This window comes from Lynx rufus, unplaced genomic scaffold, assembly GCF_022079265.1.
Source record: "Lynx rufus isolate CCGP_SWC_20201006 ecotype Redwood Valley unplaced genomic scaffold, mLynRuf1.p SCAF_2, whole genome shotgun sequence".
Classification (NCBI taxonomy): Eukaryota; Metazoa; Chordata; class Mammalia; order Carnivora; family Felidae; genus Lynx; species Lynx rufus.
Window position 1 is genome coordinate 8799517 of NW_025814834.1, and position 21582 is coordinate 8821098.

The 21582-nt window shown below is 45.9% G+C and overlaps 1 protein-coding gene across 2 annotated transcripts in view; it reads right to left on the reverse strand.

Moving 5' to 3' along the window:
- Positions 1–925: 925 nt before the first annotated feature.
- CAB39 (calcium binding protein 39) overlaps positions 926–21582 on the reverse strand; it is an 87639-nt gene continuing 66982 nt past the window's right edge. For both annotated transcript variants that reach the window (XM_047084608.1, XM_047084609.1), the window contains exons 5-9: positions 18252–18420; positions 11093–11152; positions 8209–8274; positions 4120–4263; positions 926–3511 (exon numbers count right to left, since the gene is read on the reverse strand). In XM_047084608.1, coding sequence (XP_046940564.1) covers positions 3323–3511; positions 4120–4263; positions 8209–8274; positions 11093–11152; positions 18252–18420 — 628 coding nt within the window. In that variant the 3' untranslated portion in view covers positions 926–3322. The remainder of the gene's footprint in view (positions 3512–4119; positions 4264–8208; positions 8275–11092; positions 11153–18251; positions 18421–21582) is intronic.

Consider the following 21582-nt stretch of genomic DNA (forward strand, 5'->3'; position numbering starts at 1 on the left):
CACTCATTCATGACCTTGGAATGGCAGAAAAAGCCACCGGGCACTGAGCCCTCACAGAGCTTGGAGAGTCATGATCTTCTTTGGCCCTTACAAATAATATATATAAATAAGAAGGGCAGGGTAAGGGCTACACGTTGACCCCCGAGCAGCCCGAGACTCGCTTCTTCTTGGTGCGGGGAAGTGACACCGACAGGTGACCGGTGGGAAGTAGAATGTGAGCTAACGCACAAGTCCAGCCCTCAGCGTGGCCACTTCCTGTCTGATCAGAGAAAGGGCCAAGTCACAAGGTGTGACCTCACGGGGCCGTGTCATCTCTGGAGACGAGGGACCGAACTACCTGGAAGAAATAGGCAACGAATAAGATGTGTTCGGATGCGGGGTTGTGGCAAGGACACGTCCCAGGCCACGGCCCCAGAGAGTGGCGATCCCATTTACAGACAAGGGTTAAATTAAAAAGCGAGGACAGGGCTGTGCACCCCACAGCACAGGCGGCCCGGGGACAGAGGGCTCTCTTGCCCTCACTGTGATCTCACCCTTGTAACTTCTAATCCTCCTGCCAAATGTAGTTTTACCCTCGAACGTTAATAATAAAGGGTCACAGAGCCATGGGCGAAGGGTCCGCTCCCCAAACGCTAGGGTCTAAAAAAGCGATCAAACAAGGAGTAATATACTGCACGTGAAAGGCAGGGCGAGGGAGCTGGGAGCCAGGTCGCATAACACTCCAAAAGTCGCGTAACTTTTAAGGGAAAGTCGCACCAGACACCAAAAATCAAACCCTGAATAGGAAAAAAGACTTAGAAAGGCATGTGTGTTAGCTGTTTCCCGTTAGTTTGTGACAAAATGTGGGCCGGGGTGTCTCCTGACGGGGCTGTTCACGGAGACACAAATGCAACTCTCTGGAAGACACCATAAAAACGGACAGCGCTGTTTCTCCAAAATTTTATTTTTAATTTAAATTACAGGGCCAGCCAGATATTCTGATAAGAAATTTACGTTTCCTCAGGAGAAAGGAAATGCTTTCAGGGCACTGTTAACAACTGTATACATCTCCACCTTTTTTTTTTTTTTTAAAGGGTTAAAAATCACATTGAGTAACTGTACCTGACTCATGTAAAATTAAACCTTTGTAACACAAAAAGAAACCACTTCCAGTATAATAGTTTTGGTGATGTGAATATATTAAATGATCGTAACTTTTCACCTTTGAATGTTTTCACATTTTTGTTAGAAAAGAAAAACAAAACGAGCCTTAACTATCCCCGGCTCCCAACGCAATGGTGGCACATCGCTGCTCTCTGTGACGTGCTGCACCCTCGCTGTCTCCCACACACAAGTGCAGGTGCCACCGTCCAAGTGGAAGCTGTTTTGTTGTTTCAAGTTCTAAGAGCCAGTTTGGCGGGGAAACTTTTCTTCCACTTGGTGTAACTGATGTTTTCGCACCAAATCCAGACACCAAGCACTGGACCGCGAGACCCAGAACATTTCCTCACGGTCGAGTCCCCCGTTCCCTTCCTAAGTATCTTGGGTATTTTTCCTTTCCAGGAGTTTGGATCGCTTTCCCGACTCCCAGTAGAAAGACGTGACTTACTTTACACAGATTTTGGAAAAGACAGCCTCAGGAAAAGCAATTATAATGCAGACTGCCTTTTGACTGAGATAGGATAAAACACATTTATATCTTCTGGAGCTATTTTCCTCGCCGGTATTCCCAGGAGGTCTGAAAACCTGCCGATGCTTAAAACATCAATTGGGAGTCTCATGTTGCTGGCTGATAAATAATTCAATTAGTAAGAGAGGCTAGCAAAGAGTAATTATATAAATTTCTTAATCAGCTACAGCCATGCTGAATTCAAACTGGCAAACTCTGATTTGTTAAGTTGTTAGTTGTGATCTTTGTATCACTAAGATGAACAGATACCATTCTAAGAACTTGACATAGATATGTTCTAGGAGACGTTCTGCCGTGGTCACAGTAACAAAAAGTGGTGCAAAATCAGTTACTTTATAAATACTGATAATTTGCAGCATTAAGGAACAGGACATTAAAAAAAAAATAAGTTTCCCCATAGGACACCTATGACTAGGGGCTCTTCTTTTCCTAAGAGAAGCCAAAGTTTTAATTATTCAGTTTCACAACTATTGTACTGGATTACTTACTCTAAGAAAGAAAAGGTGCTCTACAGAGGTTCCCCCCCCCCCCCCACGAAGAATCAGCATGAACTTAGCATAATCAGCATCATTCATGTCTGGCGAGCTCATGACTCATTGAAATGAATAAGGCCGATACTGCGCAGGGAAGCGTGGCTGGCTGAGTGCCAGGCCTACCGAACGGCACCCCAGTAGATAGCTGAATACAAAGGATCGGTTTCCATTTTGTCTTTTAATGCTGTGATACTTAAAAGTTAAATCAGCATTTTCATGTGATCGGAAGTCTTTCAATTACATATGAGCATTCATTTTTTTTTTTTTTTGCAAAAACTCAATATTAGGTAATAGTTACATACTAATACAGTAACATTCCTCTGCTGTACAAATTAAATCATTTAAAAGAAAGGAGCATTCTAAGAATTATATACAAAAGAAACCTGTAAGCATTGTCGAAATGAAACGCAAGGTGTCACTGTTAGCTCTACTGGTTTAAAATACCTTCCAAAAAGTAAAATTAACAAATACCCTTCAACATATCCAGGTTTACAAGTCTCAAGAAAATCAAATGTCAAAAAATTCTAGAAAGCTGTGAAAAGCATATATACATTTTCCTCATGACCTTATGAAGCTTCACGCCTTTGAAAAGTTGCTATCGATTCATTCGCACGCCAACTTTATCCACCCCAAAAGCTCCTACCTTCGATACAGCTCCCCTCTGATCTCAAATACAGCTCTGCTCGATCTTCCTTCAGCGAAGGCGTACAACCTCACCGCGAACCCACGCTCAGATCTTTCACAGAGATCAAAGCAAGCACGCATGTTGAATCTGAAAACACCAACCCCCTTCTTCCCTAAACCACACCGTCATCTACACATCTGCCTGCAGGAGCCTAGCCAGCCACATTCAGAACTCCCACAGCAAACAGAGTCCTCGAATTCTGAAGCGACACACAGATCAAGAAAAAGTCCACGTGTGCTCTAGTGGGCAAGAAAGCAGCAGCTACGTTCTCCAACTTGGACTAAAAAAAAAAAACAAAAAAGGTAAAATGAAAAACCGTTCACTTAACAGCAGGTTAGCAGTAATGTTCCTCATGAACCGAGAAGAGTGCCTGATGCTGAATAGCTAACAGCAAACGCTGAATCTGGATTCACTATTTTAGGTGTTGATTGGAAATTAGGCTTCTTGCTGAGCTGGTCTCTTCAAATCCCTGATCTGTTTAACTAAATAGGTCTTCTCATCGTTAAATTGTTCGTCCTCGGTCCTGTCATTCTGAAACTTGCTGAGGAACTCTATGAGTTTGGTCTGGTTCTTGAGGAGGATGTCTAGGATGGGCTGCGTCTTGTTAGGATTGGCTACGAACACCTGCACGGAGAGAAAGCAGCATCAGTCGCAGGAAGGGATGAGACCCAAACGTCCACCCACGGCCAGCAGGGCACGCGTGGCACACGCCCGATGCTTCCCCGGGGCCTGCGGTCAAGTCATGGTTCAGAGGATTTTGTTTTGGAAGACTGCATTTCACAAGTGGGGGCGGTGGGGGGTGGGGGGGGGTGAGGTGGAGAATTACATGTTTCGGCACAAAAAGGACTGACAGATTCATTCATGCTCTGAAATTCTGCAGCTTGGTATTAAAATATAGACTGATTTTAGAATAAAATGGGCAGAAATTATTTCTGGGCAAGGAAAGTCAGAATGGATTCCAAGTACTACAACCTCCATGAAAAGCATTAAAAAATGCACTAAAAAATGCTTTACTTTGTGATCAGTAATAGTCTACATCAGAAATGAAGGCCTCTCCCCTTGTCCCCCAGTCCAGATGGTAGACCTTTCTGGGTCTGTTTTTGTCAAATGTTGTGCTACACAAATAGGAGCTCAGATGACCAACACGAAGCTAGTAAAACTCCAGCTAGTGGTAAATGCAGTGAGATGAACAACCGGAGAAGGAAATCCTGTCTGTGGCTCCCATGCTGTACCTTAAACACGTGGAAGGCCTCAAACTGGATGTTACGACTCTTGTCTCGGAGGAGATTCATCATCAACTTGAGGTTCTCTGGTTTACTGATGTATTTTGTCATAATTGTGAAGTTGTGTCTGTCTAACAGTAGTTCACCGAGAAGCTGAGAAGACATTTAAACAATTACTCTTACATTATCATCAAGATTTCAAGTAAATCCAAAGTTAAAAAAAAGAATTCACTTTATAATCATCACTGTTAAGCCCAGAACATAGGCACTCAAAAGACCGATGAGTGGAACCGAATTACGACCTACAAGCTACCGAGAGCCCACCACTTGCCACCCGACACGTACACGGTTCTTCTGGGGGCTTAACCTATGGGGAGTCCAACACTGCTCCCTGGTCTTGACATGTGCCAGCGCACATTTGGCCCAGAATCTGCAACTGTCACAGCCTACTTTTCACATAAGCATTCCTGTTGTCTCATTAAAAAACAAAAACGGAAACAAAAAACTATCAAAGAAAATGGTTAGAAGATAGGTTATTGATAATTCTTGTTTGACTTAACTACAAATCTTAGTGTAATTAATCAAAATTATTTTATTTACTTGGATTTCCCAGGAAAGAGTGTTTCAGGGCCAAAGTTTTCCACACACTTACCCTTGAACTCGCCAAAGTTATGCTTTTATCATACCTGATTCAGGAAAGTTTATGAGTATTTCTCTGTTCGTTCTTTCTTTAGCAAACTATCCTGAAGATACTCTAGTTTTTTCTTAATGATTCATCATCACTAATGACATTAAGCTAAAAAAATGTCTGTGTCTCCAGGGCTTACTGAGTTCTAGAGTCATTATACCACATCGGTCCTTGATTTTCCAACCGTCCCTGCTCGCTCTAGCTCTCTTCGTCTGAAGCCAGTGGTCACCTCCTCATGTCAGTGAGTCAGCTTCTAGGTGAGGTCTAGCGTGCCCGCCGTGGAGGAGGAGTAGAGTTGCAGTCCTTGGGGCTGGGGCTGGGGCAGGGGCAGGGGCAGGGGCAGAGGCAGAAGCTGGGTCCCTGCATCAGCCCACCTGGGCTTGAATCCTGGCTCCCCACTGCCTGTAAGCTATGCAACCTTGAGCACATTAATTTCCTGGTGCCCCAGTTTCATCATCCACAGTGGGAGTGGATGACAGTACCTATACCTCATGAGATACATGTGTAGTGGGAAATAAAAGCACGAATATGTGCAAGGCACGTGGGACTGGAGTCCACATAGAGACATGGACTGAGCTCTAAGGGAAGGAAAATGCATGAGTAGAGTTATTCTGCCCTGGATTAATTGCTCTGGTTAATTCCTTTCTGGATTCTTGACTGTGTCCTAGATAGTTGAAAATTTCCAGACAACTATCTCTAGATAAGTAATATGTAATATTAAATAAAAAATAACCTGATGTGCAGGAGAACAAACCTATTGTACTTAGGATTTATAATGAAATTCTAGAAAGAATTCAAAAGCTCAAGCTCAGGTTTCACATCAATCTGAATCACAAAATGCACAACCATCAGGGCACCTGGTGGCTCAGTCGGCTGAGTGTCCGACTCTTGATTTCAGCTCAGGACGTGATCTCGCGGTTCATCAGTTCGAGCCCTGCGTCGAGCCCTGAGTCTGGCTCTGCACTGACAGCTCAGAGCCGGCTTGAGATTCTCTCTCGCCCCCATCTCTCTGCTCTTCCCCAGCGTGCGTGAGCACACATGCACTCTCTCAAAATAAACTTTAAGAAAAAACCCACAAACCTAAAATATACAACTTTCAAGGTAAGAAGCAACAAGTATTTACTCTTACGCAGACTCAAAAGTTACTATTAAGCATGTGAAGGGGTACAGCTTTCCTGGTGTTCATTTTCTATCACAGAAACCAAAGAAATACCAAGCATGGCTCACTTGGTTATCTGGAGGAGGATAACTGGTAGTTCTTTAAATTTCTTGAGACCTAAACAAAAAAGTTGGAGGTCTTGCACAGGGAATACACATTTGCTGGTAAAATAAATATAGGAATACTTAATGCCTGTGTAGCTGGAAAAAAAGAGCACAAGTAAAAATCCATGTTTAAAGTACCACTGGTTCTCACAATTGCTGCATGCGTCCTGAGGTGTCACAGAGCCGCGGGAGCCGGGGACCGGCCCCATGTCCGTGACCGAGGGCTCGCACACAGCGGTCTTAACCGTCCTTTTCAGGTTGGCAATTGCAAAGTGGCCAGAAGGTCTTGAATGCCCTTCTCCTTATCGAAGCAACCCCAAGATTCAGAATTTGATTTGCGGACACACTACCTTCCTCCCCGTCTCGTGAGACGTATTGGCCCTGGAAGCTACTATCCTAGGTAGTCCTGCCTGGCCTCCTTGGCCTTGGAAGACACTGGCTCCATCCAGCTGCTCATGCCTGTGTGACTGCTGGGGAGACAGGGCATCCTGGCCCTCAGATATGAAGAGATCACTTCACTGTGTTGAGACTCACAAGGGAGCCTACATCATATTATAAATATTACAAGTATACATGACATTATAGTACACTGATGTACAGGGAAGAAAAATTCCTGAAACAGCTGCCAGCATTTCCACACCCACCCCTGAGGATGAAAGGACTGGCCTTACCGGCGGCCATCGCCCAGCCAGCGCACCTGGAGAGAGGACAGGATGGGCTGGGTGGCGAGGCCCCAACGGCGGCAATGAGCAGAAGGCACCCCAGCCTGAAGGGCCATTTCGGCCGTGATATATTTCCAAGCTGTGGCTATTACTGGTCCCCAACTGTAGGAGTTAGTCTTAAGAGAAAAGAAGGAAGCATCTGGCCAGATGGAAAGGATTCTTTTGGACATTTGGATGGTAGAGAGTGTTCTAGTCAAAGGATACAAAGTATAAAAGAGGCTCCTGAGGTCCTTTAGTCAATCCCCAGAGAAAGGTGAGGTCTTGAAGAGTGACCTCCCTCTGGCAGGAGGGCAAGCAGGAATGGAGTCCTGATCAAAATGAATTTGGACACCTCTGAGAGGAACAACTCGGAGCAGAACAGAATCTGAAGTGGACCCAGCAAAAAGTATAGGTGGAGTTAGGATTCCTCCTTCCACCCCCAATCCTTTGTGAGCTGTACCCACAGTTCCTGTCAGCGCCACTTACTGACAGAGTGAGGGGTATGCTTTTGTTAACTGCAATGCGAATTTTCTAGAGCAGAGGTCAGCAAACTTTCCGTAATGGACCAGAGTCCATTCAGACTTGGCAGGCCCATAGAGTCTCTGCGGCCACCATTCAAATCTGCTGTTATACTCTAAAGTAGTCTTATATAATATAGAAGTAAATGAATGTATCTATGTGCCAATAAACCTTTATTTATAAAAACAGGCATTGGGCTGGATTTGGCTCATGAGCTCTAGTTTGCCAATCCCTATTCCTAAGTTTTAACTCTTTTTTTTTTTTTTAAGTTTATATATTTAGAGAGAGAGAGAGAGAGAGAGAGAGAGAGAGAGAGAACGTGTGTGCATGAACAGAGAGAAAGGGAGAGAGAGAATTTGCCCAAGCAGGCTCCGTGCTGTCAGCGCATGGACCAGGCCAACACAGGGCTCAGTCTCACCTGAACTGAAATCAAGAGCCGGCACTTACTAGGCCACCCAGGCGCCCCTTGAATTTAAATTTCAAATGGAAGTATGCATGTCCTGGTCTGATACAAAGCGGCCAAACCTGCCTGCGGTTGAAGGTTTCACTGCTCACGGCTGCCCCGCCCCCTCCTCATGCAACAGCCTGCGTCATCCCGGAAGCACAACAGCTACCAAGACTTCATCTAGTTGGTGTGATTCTAAGTTTCAAAAACAGGCTTCCAAATCTAAAATACTGCATTGCTAAGAGGTAGAGACCTCTTCAAAATTCTGCATATTCTATGTTGATTTCTCCACTTACAAGCAGGTGGGCAGGTGCCCCGGGCCGACCACAGCTGAACTTCGTTTCCACAAAAATCCTGACCAAGGACAAATGTATTTTCCTCTCAAAGGTCTAAGACCCACACCAGCATATCTCCCATTCCCCAAACACAGATTTCACGTGCAGGGTGAAGAGAAGTAAAATACATAAAATAATCAGCCATACCTTGAGTGACTGTCTTTTTGTCACATAGTTTTCTGAATGAAGTAACTTCTCATATTCACTGAAGAACTAAAAGACAAGAAAACATGTATCAGGGATTATTTTCTTAAAGACTGGTAGCGGACCTTAAAAAGCTTGAGCACAAACTTCTAACACCACGAAGGCCAACCACTGCCCATCTGTCTCACACAGCCTTCCTCAGTGGCGCTCAGAGACCCTCAGGCCCCCGCCCCGAGGATTACCTCCAGGAGGGGGGCTCCTGGGACCGAGTCCTGCCCAGTGCTGGCCAGGCCCACAGAGCTCGAACCTGGTCCTCCTCTGTCATCCAAACTCCACATGCATAAAACAGAACTCCTACCCTCCAGCTGTCTGCGCAAGGTGGAGTCTGCTCTCATTTCTTGGTTTTAGGTTAGAAAATTTCCTATTTTTTTTTATAGTTCAGTGAGTCCAAAGCATATAGACAAAGAGAAAGTCACCTATTCTTTCAATGCATCAGGCAAGAGGAGAAAATAATTAAAACCAGACAAGAGGAGAAATTCAACACTCTCAAATAGGTAGGTGTCTTAGAAAAGGTGGGACTTGGGCTCAATCTTGAATAATAGCAGGGATTTCATTTAGAAAAGGGGAGGAGATAAAATGGGAAGGACACAGCATGAGGGAAGGCTGGAGAATGCACAACGTGACATACTTAGGAAGTGACACATGTCCACCAGATTTACACAGCGCTGCTCACTAACAAGCACGGTGTCACTGGCGTGGTGAGGCGTGGCAGCCGATCAAAGCAGGAGGTAGGAAACGGACAGGAGGGACACAGGGTCCAAGGCCACAGTTGCTAAAACGGGGCCTATGCTTCATGAGGGGTCCTGCTCAGCCACTCAGCTGTGATGCAGAGCAGGGGACTCCTCGAGGAGCTGCTCTCAGGGAACTGCACTTCTGTCACCTCACCTCGAGGGCTGCAGCCGCTACAGGCCACCGTGATCAGATCCCCCTGAGAATGCCCCTGCGAGAATGTGTTTTGTTTAACAGATGTTGTCATCTTTCGGTTGATTTTGTGCCCCTGAGTGCTTTCGGTTATTAGAAAGCTCAGGGCCGAAGTGTACCGGATTTTAGATCGTGTGATTTTGTAATTCTGTGTAAAAGCGATCCTCCCGGTTTAATTTAAATTACCTGCCTCCTCACTTTCCTTCTCCCTCCCTCAGATCTGACTGCATTATCTACACATTTCTGTTAGTTGCCTCACATATTCCTGAAATTTTGTGGACCAGTGTCATCTATTGATAACCTGGCTGAAGGTTAATAATTGTAGTAATATTAATTACTAGCAAACTGACGTCACTGCCTGAAGTTAAATGTCTTGGAAGTTGGTTTGTAGCTTTGGTAGGCTTTAAACTAAGATACTGGTATGTCAGATTCTTTCCAATCTTTGAGGCCATGTCGTAGCACAAACAATCCCGCTGACGTTTACTGACGCTCACCGAGTTCCGGCAGTGCCCTCAGGCACTCAACACACATGCTTACTTAATCCTCACAACAACCAGCCACAGCGCTTAGGTGCGATCACGAGCCTTCTTTTAGGGCTGAAGGTCCTGAAGGCAGAGGGTGAACGAAGGCAGCCGCCCAAGGTCTGGCAGCACAAGGTGGGGCTGGCGCCCGAAGCCCACACTTCTAATTGCTGCAGAAAGGCACCCGTGAGGTGACTGTGCTGCCGTTTGAAACCAACGCACAAAGACACACACCACATCCCGGTGGAAAATCAAAAAACCTGACCGGCAACGTTTAAGCCCCTCCTGAGACTGTCTCTGAGGGACCGGGATGCACTCAGCACTGCATGCTACCGAGTGGGAGGGAGAGACGAACACGCAGTTCGAAAGCGTAGATTCTGCCTCTGAGAAGCTTACAATTGAAATTTAGTTGAAGAGTAAAGTGAACAATGAAGTATCAGCAGTGCCTAAGATTTCAAAAATTCGAACGACTAGTGAAGAATGAAAGCCCACGCCAAATCTCGCGGGTCAGACGGGAATTTCAAGCGGACTGTTATTATCCTGACTTCTCCAAGAACACCCATCGTCGGGCTGTGGGCGGCGTGTAAGTCAGGCCAGTCCGGCCTAAGGATGCGCCCGTGGGCACGGCGGGGGCAGAGCTGGTGCGAGGTGGGGGTGAGCACCTGACCCTGGGACCTGAAGGCTGCTGTGCGGGTCAAGGGCACTCAAAATTGTTTATGTCGCTCAGGATGTCGGACACCAACTCTAACTGCTGGGCTAGCCCAGTGTCCTCACTTTACAAAGAGGACGGACTTCTGAATCCCCGGGGTAATGGCCTCGGCCATGGCCCCGAGGAGCCAGCGGCAGGAGCAGGGCTTCCCGAGGCAAGTGCTCTGCTCGCCCTCACAGCTGCCGCCCCCCTCTCTCTCCCGGAGGTGGCAGCAGTGTGGGCAGCCGATGGAAAGGAAGGGAAACTTAAAGTTTGATAATAATTTTCTTTTTATCTTAAATGTATTAACTGAGGGTCGATGGGGGGGGTGGGAGGTGCGGGGAGGGTGGGTGATCGGCATTGAGGAGGGCACCTGTTGGGATGAGCACTGGGTGTTGTATGGAAACCAATTTGACAATAAATTTCATATTAAAAAAAAATGTATACTGTCCTTTGGCAGCAAAGGGCTTTTACTTCCTCCCCTAAAGCAAGAAAAGAAGGGTAGCGTGTCAATCAAAAGATAAAAATTCTGCTTCTGACCAAGTAACAGTCAATACCTTAGTTCAGTAGAGAAATGATTACAGCACCGTCTATAACCATTACATATGCAAAATAAGTATCCGGCATACAATCTAATTTCAATCTTTCATTTCTGGTACAAAACTTACAGTTTTAAAGTAGAATTTCATATACTTACTTTATCATAATGCTGTTCCAAAAATTCTGCACTGAGCAATTTATGTCTTGTAAGTAAATCCTAGAGAAAGAAAATACACTATTTTACAGCGATTCTGCATTTAAGTTCTTTTAGAAAGAGAATCCTACAACATGCCACGCCATTTTACCTGATAAAAACTGTTGTTAAAACTCACTATACTTAAAAACAGTTGCACATGAGTTGTACTGAAAATGTGGATTCTACGGAAGAGCAAATAAAATCACTAATAACTGGCAACTGTGATTGTGATGGTGATGACTGGTCGCGGGTCTACAGCTCTTAGAAGGAAAAATTTAAGAACAAACACATAAGGCAAGAGAAATACAAATTCAAAGAAAGGGAACATGGCAATAAAGTGAAAGAAAAGTAAATGACTGTGGTAAAGTATCAAAGAGAATACTGCTTCTGGAGGAGAAAGAGGGAATTTCTTTCATTAGAAAAAGTACTGGAGGTTCCATTTTCTTCCTCCTAACTTCTGTTATATTTAGTTTCATATCTAATGAAGTCTTTTTTTTTTTTGGATGCAAAAAGGTGATTTTATTAAGGCTCAGGGACAGGACCCGTGGGCAGAAAGAGCTGCCGGAGACAGACTGTTTTTAAAAAGCCCCACTGTGGTATAAACATTAGCTCCTAAGTAAGCACAAGGCTGCCAAAGTGTGGGATCAAACATCAGAGTGACCTGGAGCCCAGCTGCGTTCCTCACCACGTGGCTTTCCCAGAAAACAACTCCAGGATCATTCATTCAGAAAACATATACCATGTGCCAGGTAAAGTTCTAGGTGCTGGGGCTCCAAAGACAAAAAGATGTGGCCCCTGCCTTTAAGGACCTAAAAGTTAGCAATGACTAGCCTGGTTCTCACCACGTGGGAAAGAGAATGGGAACTCAGGACAGCATAAATGGTCAATATTTGGTGAATTATGGAATAAAATTCCTTTAGAGCGGCCTACTGGAGAGGTTAGTGCCAATAATCCCCTTTCTCCGAACCAACTTTCCTTGTTCTCTTAGCTGTTTATGTTTGAGTGGCCCAGGTCACAACGAACCATTGTTTCCTGAGGTATGTCCAAGCGTAAGATCGGTCCTGAGAAACGTTCGAGGAAACGTCCCATGGCCAAATGCACGTGGAAAATGCTATAGCTCTGGTTCCCTTGTGGGGAGCTGGCAGGTCTCGAGAGACCCTACAGGGAGCTCTTCTGTCATGTACTTTGTTACTGCCCTTCCCAAAAGGCCTTCCTCACACAGGCTTTCCCCTTGGCCTGCTGACCTACTGACCACCTTCGGATCTCGCCCCCACATCACTGCCATAGCTTCCAGACTGGTCACCAGCATGGACAAAGTTGTCTTTACGTCTGTGAGATTACATGACTGCCATCTCCCATGCTAGACTGTAAGTTTTATAAATACCACGTTCATGTCTATTTTTACGAATCTTTGAATCCCCAGCATCAATGCAGTACCCAGCACATAGAAGAGTGTGATATTTAATACATAAATGAATGAACCAACAAAATCAGGAAACAGGTTTGGGAAAACATCACATCAAGCAATCCTTAAAGCATGCTTTTAAGAAGGTTTCTAACTCCACCCCAAAGATTTACAGGTGTTCAAACTGCTGGATAGGGTACGCATCGTATGCCTTTCTTGGGCAATTTTTTCCAAATCCCCCTTGGGGATTCAATAGACAAAATTAGAAAACCGGGAGTTTGAGCATCCTCAAGAAGCTGGAAGAGAAATGCCATGAAGCTTCCCAGTATGGGGGAGGAGACGGGGGCGGGGAGAGGAGAATTTATATTAGTGTAGTGGCCCACAGGGTCAGCTATTAGGGAGACAGGTACATGAGAACTTGAGGGCAATATATGAGGCATGCTTGTTAAAGGCACCTCCTCCTTCTATAGCTACTGCAATCTGCTTATGGTGGTCCCCCCGGTGTAGGAACCTCAAGGGCAGGGGTTTGTCTGGCTCACTGTTGAACCCCAGCACCTAAAGAACAGTGCCTGACACAGGGTAGGCAGACTCGTGGAATGAGCCGAATGAACAAATGAATAAACGGATTAAGGGATTAGTGTGTCAGGATCCATATAAGACTATGTGTCATTTCTACTTTTTTTGTGGCTAAATCATTCTGGAGACCACTAGAAGGAAGTACAGAGAAAAGAACTTGGTGTTCACTGCTCTGCCATAATCTGACAGAAGAGAATGCAAAGGAGGGGATCTTAGAGACAATGGCTCTCAACTACAGTTGAATTTCAGGAACAGGAAGGTAGAAGATATTGCTCTAGAAAGCAAAATTCCTAGACACGTTGTGCAATACATTTTTACTGAAGTTTTGAGTAAGAAAACTACTCTGAAGGATAGATCTCAAGTAGGAACAAGAGCCTCGCAGCTGGGCCACACACGAAAAGGGGACCTCCAACGTTTCCCCAACTAGGAAAGATTTTCTTCATTATCATCTGGTTTAAAGAGACCAGGAAACTCAGGAAACCACTGCCAATGTAGGAACCAAATCTCAATGGCCTTGGAGCAGGAGAGACTGAAGGGGCGCTCTGAGACGGCTAACATAGGAGACGGACCCCAATGCACAGCAGGACGAAAGCCCCTTGTTAAGAGGGCCACACCAGGGCCTGGAGAGGAGAGTGAAACACTGGTAGGAGAGGAGAACTGCCGAGAGCCAGCACAGAGAAAAAGGCTGATTCCAAGCTGGGAAGAGAGGAGGTGGGGACTTGGGCAGAGCCTCTACCTACTGAGCGATGAGAAGGAATCTCACCCTAGGAGCTGGAGCCACATGCTTTGGAGGGCTCCCCCAGGGTCGGGGACAGAAACCGACAGAAGAGAAGATGAGGGGGAAAGGTCATGCAGTCAGTGGTCAGTGAGCTGCAAAATTTCCAGCGTGCCACATGGTCCCAGACCACGAACTGCTGGGTCGGCTAGCAGTGGGGAGGGGAAGCAGGATCTGATTTCCCACCTCCCTAAATTCCAGTACATCCAAGGCCCTGGTAGCACTGGCAGACAGGGGTCATCTCCTGAGCCCAGCAGATTGAGCACCAACCTTTAGGGTACACTGAATTTAGAAAGATTCCTAAAAGTGGGTCTGGGACTCACACAGCATGTTGCAAGGACAGCCCTGGGATCCCTGAAGAAATGCTGCTGACCCCGGGGCTCGATTTCACAGAGCCCTGGCAAGTTGTTTGGCCCAATTTCTTCCTTGATGCTTGACCATGTACCAGGACGAGAGACTCAACTCTACCAAATGTGTGTGGTTCACTTTTGGAGCTCTTAACAGAAAGTTCTCCCTGTGCTAGAGTCAAACCTGTCCCCAGGTTATTTCCAGAAACCGTCAGAGCCGACAGAAATAGGTTCAACCCACTTTCTATAGGACCCCACTCCACATACATGAAGTGCTCTCACGGCAAGTCCCTACCGAGTCTTCTCTTCTCCAGGCTAAATACGTCCAAGTTCCTTTAACCACTCCTCGAAAGACAGGATCTGAGTCCCCCTCACCATCTACTGTCTTCTGAAAGCCATCTATTTGTCTATGTGCCTCTTACAGTGTAGCGCCTGGAACGGAACACATTTATGTGCTGTTACCTTAATGGCTCACAGTGGGGCCAGACCGTCAACAGCTCCTTAGGTCACACACTACGGGGTCACATGTAGCTCTGGGGCAGCAGCATCATACTGTTTAATTTTACTGCACGTATTCAGAATTCTGTGTACTCAGAGTGGGCTCTGTAGGCGGACTGCCTGGGTTCAAATTCTGGCCTCCCATTTTTTGCCTGACCTCACCCAATACTTCTAGGCTTCAGTTTCTTTCTCTGTAAAGGAGACAGTAAAAATACCTCCCCCAGAGAGTTGGTTGAGTAGGGTATGAAATTGCCTGCACTTTAGTAATTGTTATACTTAGCAACTATTATATTTAGTATTGACTATATTATTATGCCTTATTCCCACATCCCTTATTTATAGAGTTGGGTCTTCAAGTGGAAGTCTTCAGTTTGCTCTGTTCCATTCTGGCCTCTCTGGATCATTCTGAAGCCTTATTTTAGGATTACCACGGTCTGCTGTCTTTCCCTTTGTAGCTCTCACCTATACATTTGAGAAGTTGTAGGCCTTGTCACATTTTATCTAAGTCATTAATAAAAATGTTCAGCTGGACTGAGACAAAGCCCACTGGAAATCCACTAGAAATTTCTCTCCAGGGTGATGGCAATCCATTTTGCAGCACCTTATGCACATGACCTTTAGTTAGATGTAAATCACTACACTGAAATTCTACCTAGCTCCTGTCTTTTCATTGATTCCATCGAAACAGATCTGTACAATTATTCAACATCCAGTATATCCTCATAGTTATAAAGGAGTAATTCTAATAGCTACTGTTTGCTCCACACATACTGTGTGGGGACACAATATTACCCTGACATACTAGCATTCTTACCTCCATTTTAACAGATGAAGAGCTTGAGATTAAATCCGCAGCAGGGCCGGGAACTGAACCCAGGCAGCCACACTCTGAGTACCCTCATCTACTGGCAACTATGAGATTAATATGACTGAACTTACTCTTCGTGAATCCATGCTGGCTGTGGGTACACGGTTTCCTTTCCAAAATGCTCAGATATCATCTCTTTAGAAACACTTCCTAGAACCTTACACAGGTAAAACATCAAGCTCCAAGCTCCACCAGCCTCTCTGGGGAATCTACCTTCTTTTACTCTGGAAAAATTGGAAATATATTCGTTGGCCTTCTGATGCCCCTCCCGTCTCCTTAAGTCCTCAAAAAAGAAATCATGAACAATATTTGGCCACTGAGTTACTATCTTAGTACACATTCATTCAAGCTACGGATCTTGTTAGTTTTAATTTAGAGGGGGTAGTTTTAATTTCCTTTTGAGACCCAGCACCCGTTCCACAGATTTGTAAATTCAAGTCTATGGATGAGCTGCATTTCTTCAAATTTTTTTGTGCACAGTGCAGTTTCTGGGGAGACAGGTCTGGTCACATTCTTCAAGGAGAGCTCGAGCCCCGGATCTACCCTCCTTTTCCGTGATGCAAATATTCTCTCAAAAAGGATGCCAGCAAACCGGGACAGGAGAGTTCTTCCTCCCCCTCAGCACCTTTGGCGTGAGGCTATCAGACTCTCACCGCCCTGACCGGGTTCCCTCTCGGAAGGATGGGGAGGGAAGGTGTGTTCTGATAGGTCCCGTGCCTCTCTCTCACATGTCGTCTTGGTCTGGGCTCTGCTTGATTTTGTCTTGGGCAGCTCTCTGTTCAGGGGCCTCTTTAGAGAGCGCTGCCTTTTCTGCGTAATCAGGAGCGGCTGAGATACAGAAGCCAAGCCAGCTTCCCAACAAACACGGTCTCTTCCAGAGTCCATCCTTCAAATCCTGAACCATCTTTGAAAGCTTCCCTTCTTCAGGGAGACACTACCTGCCTGGCTCTGCCCAGTCTTTTCCTCTCTGGCTTAACATGAGCTGACAGGGTTGATTTACCCACAGTGATTCCATCACCACCATTTTCTCCTTGGGGAGAATGGAATTCAAAGAAGCAGCCCTAACTGAGGGCTGATAATGAAATTATCAGCAAGGCCAATCGAGACTGTCAGATTCTGTGAATCACATTTCTGGCACAGTGTTAACACGTCTCCCTTCCCGTCAGCCAGCCGTGCCACCTGAGCCAGGAGCATGGCATCGAGCACTCCGCTGGGCTGGGAGGTACGACTGTGCCCCCCCACCCCCCCTCCCACTCCTCTCCTTCCCACCCCACCCCCACCTCTCCCAGAGTGGCCGCTCGCGGCTCATGGCTTGCTTTCTACACAGGATCTCTTCCCAACATGCGGTATTACCACACCTCCCTTCATAACAGGCCTGCTGCTTTTCAATGGAGCATTCCCTTCCACCAATATATCCTAATTATGAGTCCTAGCCCCAAAATGCAGTGACACAAAGACATCAGATTTGTCACTTTATGTTATAATCTCGAATTCATTTCATTCTGCTTTATGAATTGACATATAAATATCTGAGACCTTACCTAAGGCTCCTGACATCCTCTTTAATAGTTTCAGGAAAATAAATCCTCGGGTACTTCTCACGCTATTACCTTATTCTCATTCCAGGTGAAACCCTAATGGCCAGGTGCCCAGGTTTTCATCCTGTTTTAAGGGTGTTCATTCACTGTGAGGGACATATTTTACCTAGAGACCAAGGCTCATTATCTCAAGGGCTCTTTACCCTCCTAAAACTGACCCTCACGAGGAAGTGGCTACTTCTCACCATAAGAGTGTCCATGGTTCCTGAGCATAGCGGTCTGCAGGTTAGTATGTTAAATCCTGATTAAAGTAGAGGTTCTAAATAGTCACCTATGAGGTCAGACATTTTATATAAGGGAACGTAACATATAAAGGCTTACTTTCATTGCAAGGAACACTAATAAATATTACTGCTTTATTTACCGTAAACAGCACAGAACCTTGCAATTCAAAATAAAAATCTGCATGTTGTACAGTTCTATGGAATCCTAGGTGCGTTTAATTTATACAAATATAGAACAGGGCGATAGGGCGTACTGGGAAGGGAGGCCACATAAAAACGTGAACAGGGCAGGCAATTCTGCTCCTCTTGCCCCGAGCGTTCAATAAATAAGCTTTGGCATGAACATGGGACGGAGAGCTAAGTCCGTTGTTCCCCAGGGCCTGTCCACAGTGTGGAAAATTCTGCCCTGATTGTGCTTCTAATATTTCAAGACACGCATACTCCAAATTAGCATGGCCCTGAACAGAAGACAACGGCTTGGTGTTTAACCAAAGCAACTGCGACAGTACGTTCCAACACAGGAGAAAAACTCGTTTGTCCCACACACTGTGTATCAACATACCACGGCTGATGAGTACGTTCACAGAAAAGTGTACTTGTGACCATACTGACCGTACTTTTCGACAGAGTTTGCAATCTAACCCTCCCACCCTGTCGAAGCTGTGACTCTACTGCACACACCTAAGTCACACACACACACGGAAAGCAGATCTTCTCTCTTGCCGCTAGAGGGCAGACGGGTATAGACTCAGAGGTTAGACGTTTAGGAAAGAACAGCAAACTGGTTAATCTCACAAGTATATTTAGAATTCTACAGTTTTTATGTTACCTTGAATGTGGCAAATGCATCTGAAGCTATGTCAAACGTTGACATTTCGACATATCTGAAGAAGTCATAGAATTGTTCTGACCACAAAATGATTTTTGCAAGTGGCTCATGTCTGATGCATTCTCTTAACATTATCCCACAATTTAGAGCTATTTCTGGAGATTCATACCTGCAAAACGAAAAAAAAAACAACAAACCAACCATGATTGCTGTTTCAAAACCCCTATCACTAAACCGTTCACATTTTTAGAACAGGAAGTTGAGATGTGTCTTAATTAAGTGACCAGAGTGGGTTACAAAAGGCATCTCTGTCACAGCAGGGTGTGGTGAGCTCAAGTGGGTTTACTCCAGAGGGTGTGTGCACGCACGTGCGTGCACACACGCACACACACACACACCTAGCTGGCAACAACTGCTTCAACCCAAAGAAAAATAAAAGGCATGGGAGTGATCACATAAATAAACATTCCTTATTGAAGCTAAAAGACTTGAGGAGAAGTATTCGGGGTCACACCCCCAAACGAATTCGTTTTACGTGGGGTGCCATCAAGACTTCAGAAAACCCAAAAGCTGAATTAAAAAAACACAACAGGAAACAAACAAAATCGTTTCCCAAACTCAGAGTATCTACGTAGGTCTATCAAATAAGCAGCATTTTTACTTCGTTGTTTCAAGTCAATAGTCAAAACAGCGCCTCCAAGGCTCTTGGCAATGCCAAGCCTACGAAGCCGAAGGCCTGACCCTGCGGTCACAGAGCGCTTGTCGAGGAGGTCCTGTGGGACTTCGCAGTGGGTACTGGGGACGCCCTGGCATCTGTTCGGCACCCATGGCTGCGTCTCCCCTCTGTCAGGAAGGAGCCCCGTTTTCCTCTCAGCCCCACCGCCCCCAACCCTCCCACTGCCTCTCGGGCTGCACGTGCTGGCCACGTGTCCTCCCCACGCGGCGTCCCCTCTACCCTCCTGCGCTCGTTGCACTTCCCCACATCCAACTAGCAAGGACCTCCTCCTGGCCAAAACAGACTTCTCTCATGACATAAATTCCACTACTTAGTGTCCCAATGGTGCTGACCTTTGCATCTCTGTCTTTGGAAAAGGAAAGAAAAAGCTCTCTCAGTTCTCCTTTCCACCCCTCGGACTGTTCCTCTTTCTTGCCTGGCCGAGGGCATCCCTCTGGTGCCGCCAGCCTGCTGGTGGTGGGGCATGCCCCCCCCCGCCCCCGGTGACTCCTAAATCCCTGCTCAGGTCTGCTCCTGGACCCTAGGTCAGGCATTTTCTGTTGCCGCTGGACACTTTCAGTGAAAGGTCTACCGTAGCACTACATCTCAAAATTCGAATCTCTTCTCCCTCCACAGAACAGCCGCCCTCCCCTGCTTCCTCATTTCTGTTTTCTGGCACCATGATGTGGTTTCAGAAACCGGGTCTAAGACAGGTCTTGCAGAACCTCCTCGTCCGCTAACGGAAGCGTCCTAGAGCTGCAGTTACTACTAGCCACACGTGGCTACTGAGCACTCCAAATCTGGCTAGTTTGACCGAGGGACTGAATTTTACGTGTTAAGTTAACGCAAAATGAAATGACCGCCTGCAGCTTGGAAGAACTGCACTGGACAGAACAGTTCAAACCTCCCGCCTCCGTCTCTTCTCAACGCTTCTATCTTTAGAGCCACCACTGGTCCTCTGTAAGACTTCTTTGAAACATTTTAGTTTCATTTCCCTTTCATCCATTCCCACTGCTGCATTAACCCACACCTAGAGAAAGGTAAGTGCTCCCGAACCAGCATCTTTGCTTAAGCTCTGTCTTAACGAATTTACCCAGCACACAAGTAGATCAACAGCATTTCCAGTTGAGGAGTTCAAAATGATTTCTCCTGCCCATCAAATAAAGACAAACTTCCGGGCTTAAACGTCCAGGCTCATGAGATCCGCTCCTTCAGTAAAAGGTCACCGCCCATTCTGCCATCAAGCACTCCAATTATCTCCCTATTGCTGCCAATCACCATGTTCATTCCTGTCCCTGGACCCGCTCCCCTTTTTCCTATTAGAATTCTAAACCCTCTGGAACTTCAATCCTTAGTCTCACCTCTTCCACCAACCCTTGCCTTATTGACTAAACCCACACCGCACCCCGTTATCCCACAGTCCTAATCGTTATCTGCAGTGTTATCCTTCTGTTACACACAGGGTCATCACAGAGCCTCAAGAAAGGACTCCTCTGGATCACTTAGGGCACAGCTTCTAGCAGGCTGACTGGCGCTTGGGTGACTACAGCGTCTGCCCACAAAGTGGCTGGTCAAACAATTCACCTTCGCTGATCTGAATTTAACAAGCAGGAGACCAGAAAGACAAGAGTAAGACAGTTTGGTACAACAAGCTGGGCAGGTTTTGAGTGGTTTTTCAAGCTTGTCTTAAATGACTAAGCCATCAACTATCGAGTACAAGGCAAACAGTTATGCCGTACAACCTGTTAGCACTAGAGTGGAGAGCACATTCACATTTAAGTCACCGGGGGAAAAAACTGCTGCCTCCAGATGCAGCCTAACACTAGCGACAAGCCTATGTTGAAACGCACAGTGACTCCACCGGATGGCTAACGTCAAAGCACTTACGGCCTACGCAGTGGTCACACTGCAGGAGAGGAGTCTAGACTCGTTAAGTGAAGTACAAAAACCTTAAAAGGTAGCTCACAAGGCTCCTTGAAGAAATGGCTGTTTCCAGGTCTGAGGCGGGAATCTGTACAAAATCAGCACGGGACGTCTTGTGCCAGAAAGCAAGGAAGCTATCAAAGACTGATGGGGTCCTGCCAAAAGGACACAAGAGCCAATTTGAAGGAGCTTCCCGATGGCCCAAGATGACGCAATTTGGATATAAAAATTTGGACATCGTGACTGTGATGGATTGAAACACACCAAGTATATTTTTAAAAACCCCACAACTGGAGTTCATAACGACCTGATCACCAATTTAAGAGAAAAGAGGACAAAGGAACATGTTAAGTGAAACCACAGAGATGTAAAATTCAAAATATGTGATTTTTCTACAAAACATGACCCCGTTGCTTCAACAAGTAAATGGCATTAAAAAAAAAAAAAAATGTAAGAGTCATATTAACCAAATTCAGTTTGTGCACCTCGCGTGGAACTGGATTTAAACAAACTAACTGAAAAGTGACACTTTTGTGTGTGAAAATCAGGGACATCTGAACATTGGGTACAAGACAATGTTAGGTCTGTAAATAGTACGGCGAGTATGGTAGGGGAAAAAAAAATCCTGGGGTGCACTATGTACTGGGGATGCACGCTGAAGGAATCTTATGTGTGAGGAGGGAAAAAAGGAGG